A 15,308-nucleotide genomic window follows, 5' to 3' on the forward strand; every position below is an offset into this window, starting at 1 on the left:
CGTAAACTACGCCAGAGCGCGTACACACCTCACGCACCGGATGCCGTGCGCGCGCCCAAAGCAGTTGGACATAGTGGTGTATTAGAGGTCAAGTATGATATAAATACTGTTGGGTTTCTGGCACAAACCGATCGTATCGTGTCTTAGGACATCAATGTGTCGTCACGAGCCGCAGGGTTTAATTTGGATTTGTCTATGCATGTTTTTTTTACTCTCATAGATTTTGTTACCATTGCCATGCATTATACGACTGACAGACTGCAACGGCTGGAGTTAAAAATCATCAAATGTGTTCTACTGAAGAAACAAAGTCACCTGCATCTTGGATGTGCCCTGCGGGTCAGCAGATAAACATCACATTTTCATTTTTGGGTGAACTATCCCTTTAAGATTTAGTTCTACAAAAATATATATATATATGTATGTATGTATGTATGAATTTTTTTATTTTTTTTTATTTTTAATTTAATTATTTTGTTATTTCTTCAGATGAAGTTGAGGCCTGGAGGAACAAATATCGCACCTTTCAAGGTCCTTACAGCGCTGAGAAGATCACTGAAGTTATGGAGGTCGCTGGAAAAAACATCTCAAACAACAGAGAGAAACTGAAGGAGCAGATTGCTGCGGTCGTTGGGAAAAAAGCACACAACTAATGAGAATCTGAAGAGCGCACAATGTTCTGAAATGAAGAGGCAAAGTCATTACTGTTTGTTTGAATGTTTTTCTCTTTTTACGTAAAGTTCTGTTCCAGTTACACTTAATGCTCAGCTGATTTTTTCAGGTTAAATAACTGATGGTAAGCTGTTCTTTAGTCAACTCATTTTCAGACCATCAGTTACAGAGATCACCAAACTGAGAAGAAGAAAAGAAGCTCATTGATTGTTTTCAAGTCATTTCCAGTCTGAATGTGACCTGACATAAAATGGTGATATCTAAGTGAGTTGTTGACTTTTTATTTGTCTTCCCATTGACACCATTTGTTCATTCAGATGGATTTGCACATGCAGAACGTAAATGGAATTGAGAGGCGGGGTTTAACAGTGTAACCGGCCAATCACAGCCCAGCACAACGGAGGCACTCTTCTATTTAATGTTTTTGCACATTTCAGTCTGTTCCTTCAGACAGCTTCACGTTCATTAAGCAATAAATAGATAATCATTAATAATCAAATCAACCGTAACACAGATGTGATTACAATTACTAATTAAAATACTGTATTACTTTGCCTCTGTTCCAATGAATTAATAAACTGTTCTATAAAAATACGGTTTTGTCCTGGCCATTTAATTTTTAAACGGCACAAAAGCTCACTGTTAATCAAAGTGATAGCTGTTATCCTGGATGCTGATTGGACAATCCAGAGCTTTTATAATTATGTGTATGACTAGAACCATACCTTTTTTGGAAAATTTATCAGATCTGAGAACTTCTATTTTAAGTCAGGTTTTAAACACTACACCACCCTGCCATTGGTTAAACAAACGAGGAGCCTCGCCCCAAACTCACCCCATTGGCTGAATCATGTCCCAGGCAATGCAAATGCAACCATGATGAATAAACCTGCTCTAATCTGTTCACAGTCTGCAATACCAGCGACTTCCCTGTTTGCAGACCATCCAAACTTTTAATGTCTCTGTTTCCATGTTCTCAGCGTTCTTCTATCACTCCCTTTACTGGATAACTCTCTTTGTGATCTTTTATATTGACCCAATAATTCATTCTTGGTTTATATCTACGAAGGTATAAAGGAGCTTCTCTCCTTCTACCTGCAATGGGAGATGTTCTGAAAGCACCAAAACACATTCTTATTAGAGCTTGATTCTGAATTGCTTCAATCTTTTCAAATTTGGTTTCAGATGCAAATCCATATATTATACTAATCCACACTTGATCTAATTAATGTACAGTATATTCAGGCTACACCCCTGATAAGCATCGTAAGATGTTTACTCCTGTTTTACATTTTCCTTTTACTAAAACATATGACTTGAGCTTTAGCCACTGATAATCTAAAGCTCCAATAATTTGCCCATGTCTCTACTTAATCCACTGCTTTTTTCCCCCAACTTTTTCGATGGGCTACACATGCAATATTAAGTCTGCTTTTCCATATTGCCCCATCATCTGCAAATAATGCCCTTCCTATGTCGCATTATTTAAAAATCATAATATTGAATAACACTGTGCTGACTAACACACTTTCTTGAGGAATTACATTATCTATCTTGTATATCTTTGAATACTCTACTTGTATTGTTCTTTCAAGCAGAAAATCCATTAATCCAGTCGTACAGCTTCCCTCCTATTCACATACAATTAAGTTAAATTAAAAGCCCCTCTTTCCAAAGCATGTCTTATGCTTTCTCAATATCAAATAAAACCCCTATCAGTACTTCTTTATTTGCTTGTGCTTTCCTGCATTGACTTAAAACAGCATCCATAGTATTCCATCCCAGCCAAAACAAGAAGAACATTCTACTTCACTGTGTTCAATAAAAATAGCCTTTGTGTTTAAAGTAGCACATAAATATTATTATAAATCTTTAACTCATTCTATTTAATAATTTACAAATCCAAAAACTGAGTTAATAAACAGTCCATGAGTCTTGTGTGAGAGTTCCAATGAAATTGATTTAATTGCACCATGTGATATAATAATTGAAATGTTTTTCTTTGGAAAAGAAACTGACCCAGACCTCTTACATAAACATGTCCTGAGTGACAGCAGTGTCACACTCTGTGTTAGTTTAGTAACTGTGAAGAATACTTTGATTAATTTGTACTTAAGTACAAGTTACAGACTTAAAAATATACTCATGAAAGTACAAGTGCTGAAAAAACGACTTAATTACAGTAACGTGAGTAGTCGTAATTCATTACCTCCACCACTGCTGTTTTGGTAGGCTTCATTAACGTCACATTTTTCAGTCGAAGTGTTTAGTACGTCCATAAGAAAAAGCTTTGCCACCCCTGTGCATAAAACGCAAATGTGTGTATAAATGTAAACATTTCCATGACTGTGATGGCATAAAAGTACTGTGTAATGCGAAATAAAGGTTGCAGACATCGCAATCATGTTATGTGACTAGTGTAGTCCAATCAGGAAGAATGTATGGTTCTTTTTAGTGAGTCTATGTAGACTATTCATGAACAAATGATGAATCCAGCAAGTCAAAAACACACAGCACCGCCTGTGTAGCTGATTCACGAACACATGACTCTTATTCAATTCAATTCAAGTTTATTTGTACAGCGCTTTTCATGATACAAATCATTGCGAAGCAACTTTACAGCAAATTAAGATTCTACAATATTTAGTGGTAGCTTGTGAACTTCAAAAACACAGAATAGGATGTCTGGTATTTGAAACATTTATGATATTTGACAATACTCTAAACATTTATGGATTAAAATGTATGTAGTGGCAAAATTTAAAACTAATATTGTATGGGTTTTTTGATCCATTTCACAAATGTATAGCTTGATGAAAATTAAACAATAAAAACATTGTTCACAAGCGAGATTCACCTTTAATGTTTCTGTTTTCTTCACACATCACATTTTATGTATCTCTCTGAAGTCTCTTTGGCAAACAAGTACACTAATTCTTACTCTTTGTTGTTTTTGGCAAATGCTTTTATCCAAAGCAACTTGCATTGCAGTCAAGGTTCACATTTGATCTCTTAAAAACAAAGTTGAAATCTGTTAGTTACGCCATAAATGACGATGCATGCAATCTTTCATTTTACGTATGCACACCTACTTCCTCATGCAATACCATGTTGCAGCATGTTCTGCTGGTAATGAGCATGAAGGATTTCCCCTGTTCTCATCAAAAAAGACAACAGAACATCCTGTTTTCTGCCACACAAGCTAGGTGAGGTGTATGAGGAGAGGCTACATCATTAATATACAAGGAAATATCACACTTTTCCTGGTCTTAGTGAATGATTGAGTCATTCATCATTCACAACCCCACCCTCAGGATGATGTCTAGACTTGCAGTGTAGTTTCAGAGCGCTATATAAGAGCATCTTCTGGCTGAATGTCAGATAAGGACTGCTGTGTTGTTTTTTGTGTGTGGTATTGAAGACTCACGATTTACAGAAATAGTAAGTATGTTTTAAAGCCTTATATAAATAATGTCAGGGCAATTTAAATGTTTCATGTCATTATAAATTGCATGCGACAACCTTATTAGTGATCCGCACACTACCAAACGTGCATAAAAATATACAGTGATGGTGAAAAATGATTTATGACATATTTCAGTGTGACAAAGTTTTGCATTTTTTATGCATCACAATGTTTACAACGTTATTGAAATATACTATAAATAATTGTATGATTGAAACATATACTGATGTTTTGATCCAATAGCAATCTGACTCTTAAAAACGATAAAGATGCAAGATTGCATGATGTCTGAAGTAATCAGCTGTATTTTGGCCATCTAATATTGTATTTAAAAATAAATTAAATAATTGTAAAAAATATTTCAGATCATGCTTTTCACATTATTTAAATGTTTAATTATTCAAAAGTGTTTTCATTTTAAGCTGGAACACATAGTTTCTACTTTATTTACGATTCCCTATTAGACAATATTTGTATTTACTTTGACGCATGCATACTATTAATGTTTTTCACATTTATTCTGTTGTTTCTTTGGTTTATCATAATTCTCTAAAAACAGCCTATCAGAGTTTACTGACTTGCTGTATCCTCAAAAATATTCATTTTAAATGATAGAAATGTACTTGACTCTTGTTTTACAGATGAGTGCATCTAAACCCAAGGAAAGGTACGTAATCCTGCCCAGATTTCTACAACAAATTGCTATATTCTGAGAATAAACTTCAGATTTAATTGCATTGAAATCTAGAATATTGGACATCTAAATATATCAAATAAGTCATGTTCAGGTCAGCACTGATCTGTCTGTCTGTCTCAGCGGTAAGAGGAGAATCAAACCCTTTCTGAATAGGAGCGAGCAGGAGTTTGTAGCCAGCAGGAGAGACACTGTTCTACAAACCCTGAAGAAGCTTAAGATTCAATGCAGTCGGGTAAAACATCATATGTTATACTTCATATTTCCAAATGCTTATTTTGAATGATGTGTTGGGTGATGAACATCAGCAGTCAAGCATAAATGTCACTCTCTTCATTGTGAAAAAAATGAAGAGAGTGCTGCCATTCCTAGGTAGCAAGCATTTTGATGTGTTCTTACAATGCTTTGCCATTTCAAAAAGCTCAGCACAATCAAAATGATAACTTTGGTAGCATTACATTCTGTTGTTTTATCTAAAAATCTGCATAAATAACTTTCACACTTTTTACAATAAACATTTGTAAAGGAAAAGTGTGCTTCCAGGAGCAAGACTGAACACGCCTGAGTTTTTTAAAATAATTACGTTAGTCACGGGATTTAACTGTGGGATGGGAACAGACGTTTGTAAACTACTCAGTTCATTTTCCATTAAACGACTAAGCAAGTCGCAAGAGTTCCAAGTTGGAATTTTTTGATACTTCTGATACTTTGAATGGTGTGTGCATTTCAGAAAGAGGTGCCAAACATTGCATTACTGGGTTCTGGAGGAGGACAAAGAGCCATGGTGGGTTTGCTGGGATCCCTGGTTGAGCTTGATAAAGCAGGTCTTCTGGACTGCATCCTTTATCTGAGTGGAGTCTCTGGATCCACCTGGTACGAACCCTGAGAAACAACACACACACACAGAGATCGAATTGAGTTGAATGTCAAAAATGAGAGCAGTATGTTCTTCTCTGAAGGTGCATGGCCTCCTTATACCAAGAACCAGACTGGTCCACCAAACTAGAGACAGTGAAAGACAATATCATCGAGAGAGTCAAAGGTCCAGAAGTCAGCTTGACAGACGCAATGGCCAAACTGAAGAAATATTACTACGGGAAAGACTTCTTCAGCTTGACTGACGTCTGGGCAGTGATGGCCGTCACATCATATGTGAAAGAGGTCTGTAACTATTCATGGCCAGGGATGGATTTTACAGGGTTAACTTTTATTCATAATTTAGAAAATTATAGGGTGGGGTGATTTACAGCCTGTCTTTCCAAATACTGCTGAATCAACATATAGTTTGAGTTTGATGCATAGAGAAGGTTAGTTTATAATTTTTACCGAAAACAAGCTATTTATATCTTGCAGTTCAGTGGCCAAATGATGTTGATTCAGTGTTCCTGAATTGGACTTTTCTTTTTTTATTCACTAAAAAGAACTGGTTCATTATAGCAGTCATTTGTTCGTGAATCGGGCTACACAGGTTGGGCTTTGTGGTTGCATATTTTGTAATATGTGTCCCTGCAGCACAAAAGCAGTGTTAAGTCGCTGGGGGATATTTGTAGCAATAGCCAACAATACATTGTATGGGTCAAAATTATACATTTCTCTTTTATGCCAAAAATCATTAGGATATTAAGTAAAGATCATGTTCCATGAAGATATTTTGTAAATTTCCTACCGTAAATATATCAAAACTTAATTTTTGATTAGTAATATGCATTGCTAAGAACTTCATTTGAACAACTTTAAAGATGATTTTCTCAATATTTAGATTTTTTTGCACCCTCAGATTCCAGATTTTCAAATAGTTGTATCTCAGCCAAATATTGTCCTATCCTAACAAACCTTACATCAATGGAAAGATTATTTATTCAGCTTTCAGATGATGTATAAATCTCAATTTCGAAAAATGTATCCTTATGGTTTTGTGGTCCAGGGTCACATTTAATGCCAGGGTAAACAAGTGTTATAAATGTACATGACATTGAAAATATGAAAGAACTTTGATAGATTTACAATGTTATTTATTATGGAAATGCAACATTTCTGTTTGTAAAAAAGGGTCCAGCATCTCCTATAGTAGACTTATAGGTTACATAGCCCTACAGAAATATTACATTTCAAATTGAGAAAGAACAAATCAACCTAGCAATAAAACTGATGGACATCTCCAAAAAGGACGTACTTCAAGTTTTAAATGGAACATTTCTCTCTAAGCCAGCAGTCATATTTCTTTTAAGTAAGCTACACCTGAGAATGAAATGGTAGTGAATCTCGACTCTCGAGTTTCTCACTGTAAAAATGTCCTATGAAGCTTCATCCCTATAATACAATAACATGATGTGTGTTTTCTGTAGATCGATGAGCACGCACTCACAGAGCAGCGGAACCAGCACAAGAAAGACCCGTTTCCCATCTACACAGTGATCGACAAGCAATGCAAACAGAGCAATGAGCAGAGCAGAGGTCTGCGTGTGATGCATGAAAAGGGATGAAACGTTAATGTGCTCGTGTCATTTCTGTTTGTAAAAAAGGGTCCAGCATCTCCTATAGTAGACTTATAGGTTACATAGCCCTACAGAAATATTACATTTCAAATTGAGAAAGAACAAATCAACCTAGCAATAAAACTGATGGACATCTCCAAAAAGGGCGTACTTCAAGTTTTAAATGGAACATTTCTCTCTAAGCCAGCAGTCATATTTCTTTTAAGTAAGCTACACCTGAGAATGAAATGGTAGTGAATCTCGACTCTCGAGTTTCTCACTGTAAAAATGTCCTATGAAGCTTCATCCCTATAATACAATAACATGATGTGTGTTTTCTGTAGATCGATGAGCACGCACTCACAGAGCAGCGGAACCAGCACAAGAAAGACCCGTTTCCCATCTACACAGTGATCGACAAGCAATGCAAACAGAGCAATGAGCAGAGCAGAGGTCTGCGTGTGATGCATGAAAAGGGATGAAACGTTAATGTGCTCGTGTCAATTGTTACATGGACATGTTTTCTGTCTGCAGACCCCTGGTTTGAGATCAATCCATATGAAGCAGGTTATTCCCTCACTGGAGCGTTTGTGGACACCTGCGACTTTGGCAGCCAGTTTCACAAAGGCTCAAAGAAAAAACATCAGGATGAATTTGACATGCTGTACCTGCAAGGTAAAAAGCTTTGTCACAGAGTATAATAATGATATTAATAAAAACAGTATTCTTCCACAAAACAATGTAGCTCCTCAGAAACAGTTGTGGTTCCAATAAAGTGCTTGCCGAGCAACACACAAACGTAAACAAAGGTGTATGTTACTTTGTAGCGTAATTTATAACAGCTTCGAACACGGTTCAGCCAATCAGAATCAAGCACCGGAACTCTCCGCTTTATAATGATCTAATAAACTTACCTCTGCATCCAATGGAAAATCAATTTAATGGATCTGTGATATAATGTCACATACTTTTACCCAAAACACTTTCACTTTAGGACACAACCAGGTAGAATGCAAAAAAGTAGCTTCTTCTGTACCACATCTAAAGCAGAGGGGTTGTTAAATTGATGTAATCCGGATGGAATGTAATAAAGCTTTACATAACTGTAATGTTATCTTCAAATCCTGCTCCCATCTACGTAGTTTTGGATTTATCTGGGTCAGCTAAAGGCTGGCTTGATATCAGAGCATCATATATTCTAGAAATTGTTTTATTTAATGGTTTATCAGAGTAGTAGAGTTGCACAATAGCTGTACGTTTTTGATTTGACCCTTAAACAATCTCGTAATTGCAAATAACTAAAGAATTCTTTATTACTCAAGTTATATTTATTCTTTAACTGTTCAAACGACATTAAAACACCATTCTCAAAACACATTGGGAGCTATCTATTCCCCCATGAAGGTGTTTTAGGTATATAAACTAAAAATAGTTTATATAACTATTTTATATCCATATAAAATATATGGATAAGGTAGCATTTACAATAATATGTAATAATAATTCAATCATGTCATGTCCTGTTTTCTTACAGACCTCTCTGGAGGCAAAAGTCAGCTGATTGATCCAATGAAAACACTGGAAACTGCTGATAAAAGAGCAGAAAAACGGTATATAAAACGTTTCACCATAGATGTGTGCGAAGATTTGAATAGTCGGACCAAAATTTGGCTCATTGGTAAGTTGAATTAACTTTAATTTCCCAAAAAATAGGCCTAAATTTAAGATTTATGTAGGCTATTTGAATTGCATGTAAAATTTCCATCCATCTGGATTACACAATGATTAATGAATTAATGAATTAATACCAATAAACAGTAGCCAGGTTTATATATTTAGCAGCATTTAATTGTTTGCATTCCATACGCACAATAAGCGGTAATGAAACAATCAAGTCCACAGCCAAAATGGTTCTTGATATCCTGAGAATCGTTTAAAGAAATGAATTAGAAAATGTATAACTGTTTTACAGATGCTGGGATTAGTATTTGTAAATGCATGGCTCAGTGGATCTGGGGAAGGAAATATAACTTCCTCCACAACATGACAGGTGAGAACAGACCTGCTAAAAACCCACAATTCAATGAGGATACTAAAAGGGACTCATTTCACACTGTGATCGATTAGATGAAGCAGTGCACTCCACTATTCTGCAAAGTGAGACGAGAGACTATATAGACGCAGGACTGCTGCAGAACTCACCCTTCTTCTCAGTGCTGAGAGAAGAGCGAGACATCGACCTCATCATTTCCCTGGATTTCAGTCAAGGAGATCCTTTCATGGTAGGCCTGGCTATTATACACATAGAATTCTTTACAAACCCCTCACAGGATGTGCAAAATTTAAATTTTATAGCTACACTCTAAAAAATGCTGGGTTAAATAGTGCTGGGTAAAATATACTGAATGAAAATGCTGTTTAAACAGCCCAATTGCTGGGTTTGTCCCTATTTAACCCAGCATTTTTTAGAGTGTACAGTAACAATTTAAATAACTATAAATCCATCTTCAAAATGCATGTCTGTCTTAAGCCTGTAATAACTGTTTATATATTAGGCCTGTCGGGACGGAATTTGTGGGTAATTTTTTACATATGCCATTCACCCATGCATGTCATGATAGGAGAAACAGCTTTTCAAAGCTTTTAATTAATTGAACTATTTGCTTCGCAAAATAACTGTTTCGAAGCGCTCGAAACACCACATGTTGGTGACACCAGCTGGTCGGAATGGTGTAAATGCAACTAAAATTCAGTCCAAACATGCATAAATACAACTTTTACAAACCCATTGCAAACATTTCTATGAAATGTATTAAATGCAATTAACAAATCATCTAATACCGTTAAATATTAAGTGTCTGTATAATTTGGGTTCTTTGATCAGTTTTCAGGGTTTGTTTTGTTTGTTCTGTGAATTAATCAAATCAATGTAGGCCGATAAGATACCATTAGCTACTATTATTACATTTAATTATGCAAATGTCTCATTAAAATCTTGTTCAATGATTTGGTTTGCCGTTCACAGAAATCATCCCTGGCCACGAACCATTGACATTTTTAATTTAATTTAGATTTTTTTAAATCACGTAACTTTGGCAGTTTGATACCCCTGTTGAAAAATTAGCATATGATGGTTAGGTATGTTTTGACGCTGGGATGCTGGTTTAAGCTGGTCCTTTGCTTAAACCAGCAAAGGACGCACTGGTTCAAAACAAAGGTTTCGAAGCTTCATGAAGCAGTTCTTGGAATGCGCCAAATACTAATCATATCCTAATCCATAATCCTAAAAAAGTTAGCCCTGGCTACTTTGGCACATGTTTGGTGCAGGGTTAGCGTAGCTGTAGGTTAATTCCCTTACAAAAATTCACTACAAATAAAACCAAAAAACTATGGATACTATAGCCTAGTTAAACCATTGTAACCACAAATTAACCATGGTCTTGCTACATTAACCTTTATTTATATAGCGCTTTTAACAATACAGATACACATTAACCATCGTTTAACCATGGTATTTGTAGTAAAACTGTGGCTATACAAATGGTAATCACTGAGCCAAAAAACCATGGTTACTACAATTTTACTATAATAAAACCATGGTTAAATTTTTGTAAGGGTTGTCACAACAAGTGAGAAATATCAACCATAGACCACGCAGAATGGCAAACCAAATAGAAACGCCCAAAGCATACAAGCAAAACATAACTATCATCAACATTGGCTCAGCTTTTCAAATAGCTAAAACTCTATAAATTTAAAATGCTTTAAAAGCGACCCAATAATGGCTTTTTCTTACTCAATGATATTTTAGCATAGCACTCTAACAGAGAATTGACAACGTTTGATCTGATCAGACTAGCGATGTTACAAACTTATGTAACGTTATTAATTTTAAAACAACAATTAGTCAAAACAACATTCGTGCAATTCATCCGTGCAACCAAAACACTGTTCTTCAGCAAGACGCATGCAGGTTTATTTCTGAACCGTTAGAGCGCCTAGGGATCGTAAAACTTCTATGTTGTTTTTATTTAGTACTGCCCTCAATAAGCTAGTTCACATAACAGATGTTTACATACAGTATAGTCCATATATGGACACATATAGACAATGTTAATAACTGAATTTACACAAATAAACCAGTGCAAAAGTTTATAAACGCTTGTTTCTTAACGCTGTCATCCTGAGCAGTAAAACTGACCACTGTTCTTCAGAAAAAACAACAACTTTATTTTCTTTTCCAGCATCTTCTGCACATTTTGAACCCTTTTTAACACAGAGTGTGATTGTTTGAGATCCATCTGTTCACAATGAGGATGACTGAGGAACTCAGATGCAACTATTACAAACATGATGCCAAAAAAAAAAGAATTATAATTGGGGTGTAAAAACTTTTGAACAGGATAATCAGTGTAAATTTATCTTATTTTGTCTTCTGGGAAAAGTAAATATCTCATCTAGCTTTTGGAAGAGTAGTACTTTATATCTTTAAACAAAATAAGAGCAATTTACACTGATCATTCTGTTCAAAAGCTTTTAATGAAGCATTTCTATCATGCATTTCTATTGCAGACAGTGAGAAATGCTGCTGAGACTTGCAAGACACTAAACATCCCTTTCCCTGAAGTTACCAGTGGAGACAAGATGAAACCGAAGGACTTCTATGTGTTCAAAGGCCAAAACTCTCCAACCGTGATTCACATTCCTCTGTTTAATGTGGTCAACTGTGGAGGCAAGTTCAGATCTTACACTCTAAAACATGCTGGGTTAAATACAACCCAGTGCTGGGTAAAATATGGACAAATCCAGCAATTGGGTTATTTTGACCCAGCGGTTGGGTTACTACCCAGAAGGTTGGGTTAAACATTTAACCCAACCGCTGGGTCAAAACAACCCAATTGCTGGGTTTGTCCATATTTTACCCAGCACTGGGTTGTATTTAACCCAGCATTTTTTAGAGCGTACAGCTGTCCTGAATAAACCTGAAATATCATTGAAATAAATCGATCTGATTTAAGTGTGTTACTGTTTCTTCAGATAAAGTTGAGGACTTAAGGAAGAAATATCGCACCTTTCAAGATCCTTACAGCGCTGAGATGATCGCTGATCTTATGGAGGTCGCTGGAAAAAACATCTCAAACAACAGAGAGAAACTGAAGGAGCAGATTGCTGCGGTCATTGAAGAAAAAAGATTCAGCCGCTTTAACACTTTTCTGAATAAAGACTCATTTAGACTGAATATAGAATAAAAACTGATCTGAATAACAGTAATTTCACAGAAAATAGTGTTGAATTGTTTTTGTCTTTATCATTAATTAAATCAGCATTATTTCTGCTAAATGTGATCTGTGTGGCAGTACAAGAGTATCATGTTTGCATTTTATTTAATATGTTCAAAATGTTCCTAAACGCTTGATTTTCATTAAGCAAGTACATAATTGCGACATTGTTTTATTAGTTCGAATTGTGGGATACGAACTCAGAATTATGAGAAAAATGTCATAATTGTGAAATAAGAATTCGCTATTATGTTTTTCTTTTTTTTATTCGGTGGAAGAAATAAGCTTCCATAATATATTGAGCTGGGAACATTGCCAAAGATTTAATAATAAAAATCTGAAGCTAGTGTTGTGTCATACAGGGCCATTCACACTGAAAGTGTTTTTTGCGTGTGTGCGTGTGTTCATCCGAGATGATTTTGTTTTACTATATAAACATGGATGTCATTGACGACCACGACCAGTTCAAGCTGTTTTTGTTAAGGTGTTAACTAGCTGGTCAGAGCACTCAAAGCCAGCTAATGCAATGAATGATTCCAAGTCTTAACGCTGAGTTTAATTACTGAGTGAATTGTCGATTTGAACAAATCAGTTGAACGAATGATTCAATGCACCATTCATAAAGCGAATCACTTGCTTCGCTCCTGAATGAAGTTTCCAACAGCAATTTTGAACGAATCCTCTGGATTAAATATCATTTAAATATAAATATATTCAAAATGATATTTTTAAATCATTAATATTATAACATTACATTGCATTACTTTTTCAATTGTAAATGCTGTGTAAATGCATTTATGAGTATTTTACGGTCTGTTTAAATAGACTAAGACTAAAGAAAGAAAGAAAGAAAGAAAGAAAGAAAGAAAGAACCCTAAATAGAAAGTCCAAGAATTTGTCTTTAAAAAACAAAGTGACATCCCGACATCTGTAACAATGAAAGTGAAATGACACAAGCTGCTTGAATAAAACATCAATTTAAACATGATAAATGACAAGTTAATACAAATGAATGCTAAAAAAAAAAAACAGGCATTTATTAATTTTGTTGATTTAATAATTAATTTAAAGAATTTTGTGTTTCATTAACAATTATTTATTTAAATAATTATTTATTTATTTAATGAGCAGTTTGGTCCTCCCCCTCAATGGAAAAGATACTTTCTGACACTGTTTAGGGCTTAAAATAACGTGGATGTCAATATATCAAAATAAGTAATCACAAGTAATGATTTTGCAATATGTAAATCTTTTTCATCCACAATCTTGATCATTTTGAGTGTATTACTGTAACGATGTTCACTTAAAATGTTAATGTTGTCATGAATAGTATTACTCTTTGGTAAGCTAATGTGCATGAAGCCTTTCTCTACGGTGGCCGAGAGAGCTCAACGCGCTGCAACTTCAGAAAACACATGCAACTAGAAAAAACACCAGCAAATCAAGCAAACATCTTCATCAGTTTGACAGCAGGTGCTGCAAATGCTCACAACACAACCAAATAAAGATTTTTATTTGCAGTGCATTTCTTTATTTGGTTGTGTTGTGAGCATTTGTAGCGCGTGTGTTGTCAAGTTGATGAAGTTGTTTTCCTTAATTTGCAGGTGTTTTTTCTATTTGCAGCATGTTGAGGTCTCTCGGCCACCGTATTTATGCAGTAAATAGATTGTTCTATCAACAAGTTCATCCAGATCAACCTGTTGCCTGTCACTCAAACTTATTAAAGGTGAGGTGTAGCACCTCCCTCCCCAACACACCCACACACAAATCTGTGCTGGTGCTGTTGCTGAAGACTCAGGATCCGCAGGAACTGTGAGTATATGTTTTAAAGCTTTATGTAGATGAGGTATTTTCAGCAATAGAAGAGCAGTTAACATTTTAATGTCATTATGCTTGGCAGGTGACAACAGTAGCATGAATGAATCCAACTTTTGTCAGTAATAAGCTTTAAAATATCTATGACCCGCACACGACCAAAATTGCATAAATAAACAATCATGGTGAAAAATTATTTGAGGGATTCATATTTCAGTGTGACAAATGTTTCCATTATCTAATGTTATATTTGAAAGTAATCTCAATTATAGTGTAAAATAAAATTAAAAATGAATTGCAATAGATTTCAGATCATCTTATGTTTAAGCTTTTAACTTTTAAAAGCGACATCGGATCTTCCACAAGTTGGTATGATTCTTTAGGGTCTTCATGAAATGTCTGTAACATACTTCGGATAAAATGTCTCAATTGTTGTGTAAAACAATTATCTTTTTCCATAGACAAAAACAGCTCTGTTCATGGAGAGCCATTTTGGTGTATGTCTCTTTAAATGCCAATGAGCTACTGCTCACCCCACACTTCTCTTCTGTGGGGTATGTTGACACACAAGACACGTGAATTGCTGCCTTGGGGTGTGTTTCTCAATAACATTGTCTCTTTGTGTAATATGAAGACTCTCAAGGTATACGCATCTTAACCATAGTTATACCTTTTCTAGGCGTGTTCCCCGAACTATACCTTAGAAAGTTGCTTAGAAGGGTGATGAGGAACTCCACAGGGTTCGCCTTGTGGGGAACTGAACTGAAGAGCAGAATAAGTGCACGTATCTGGTCCGTAGAAGGGAATGGCGCAGCAAGCGAGACACCGAGCAGTTCCTCTGGTTTTACTGGCTACTCGAGGCGAGTACATGAGAGGACACTGGCTCTACACGAAGGCTATAAAACCTA

General features: G+C 35.6%; 1 protein-coding gene across 2 annotated transcripts in view; it reads left to right on the forward strand.

Moving 5' to 3' along the window:
* The window catches only part of LOC107591457 (cytosolic phospholipase A2 gamma-like), a 26,214-nt gene extending 13,169 nt beyond the window's left edge, over nt 1-13,045 (forward strand). Inside the window, exons 12-16 of one of the 2 annotated variants that reach the window (XM_016280604.1) lie at nt 8,841-8,984; nt 9,279-9,356; nt 9,434-9,588; nt 11,879-12,038; nt 12,344-13,045. In XM_016280604.1, coding sequence (XP_016136090.1) covers nt 8,841-8,984; nt 9,279-9,356; nt 9,434-9,588; nt 11,879-12,038; nt 12,344-12,555 — 749 coding nt within the window. In that variant the 3' untranslated portion in view covers nt 12,556-13,045. Of the gene's footprint in view, nt 1-489; nt 587-8,840; nt 8,985-9,278; nt 9,357-9,433; nt 9,589-11,878; nt 12,039-12,343 lie in introns of both variants that reach the window. The other variant, XM_016280603.1, reaches the window with a different exon arrangement.
* The last annotated feature ends 2,263 nt before the right edge of the window (nt 13,046-15,308 follow it).

Source organism: Sinocyclocheilus grahami, unplaced genomic scaffold (assembly GCF_001515645.1).
Source record: "Sinocyclocheilus grahami isolate Dianchi unplaced genomic scaffold, SAMN03320097.WGS_v1.1 scaffold142.1, whole genome shotgun sequence".
In the NCBI taxonomy this organism is placed as follows: domain Eukaryota; kingdom Metazoa; phylum Chordata; class Actinopteri; order Cypriniformes; family Cyprinidae; genus Sinocyclocheilus; species Sinocyclocheilus grahami.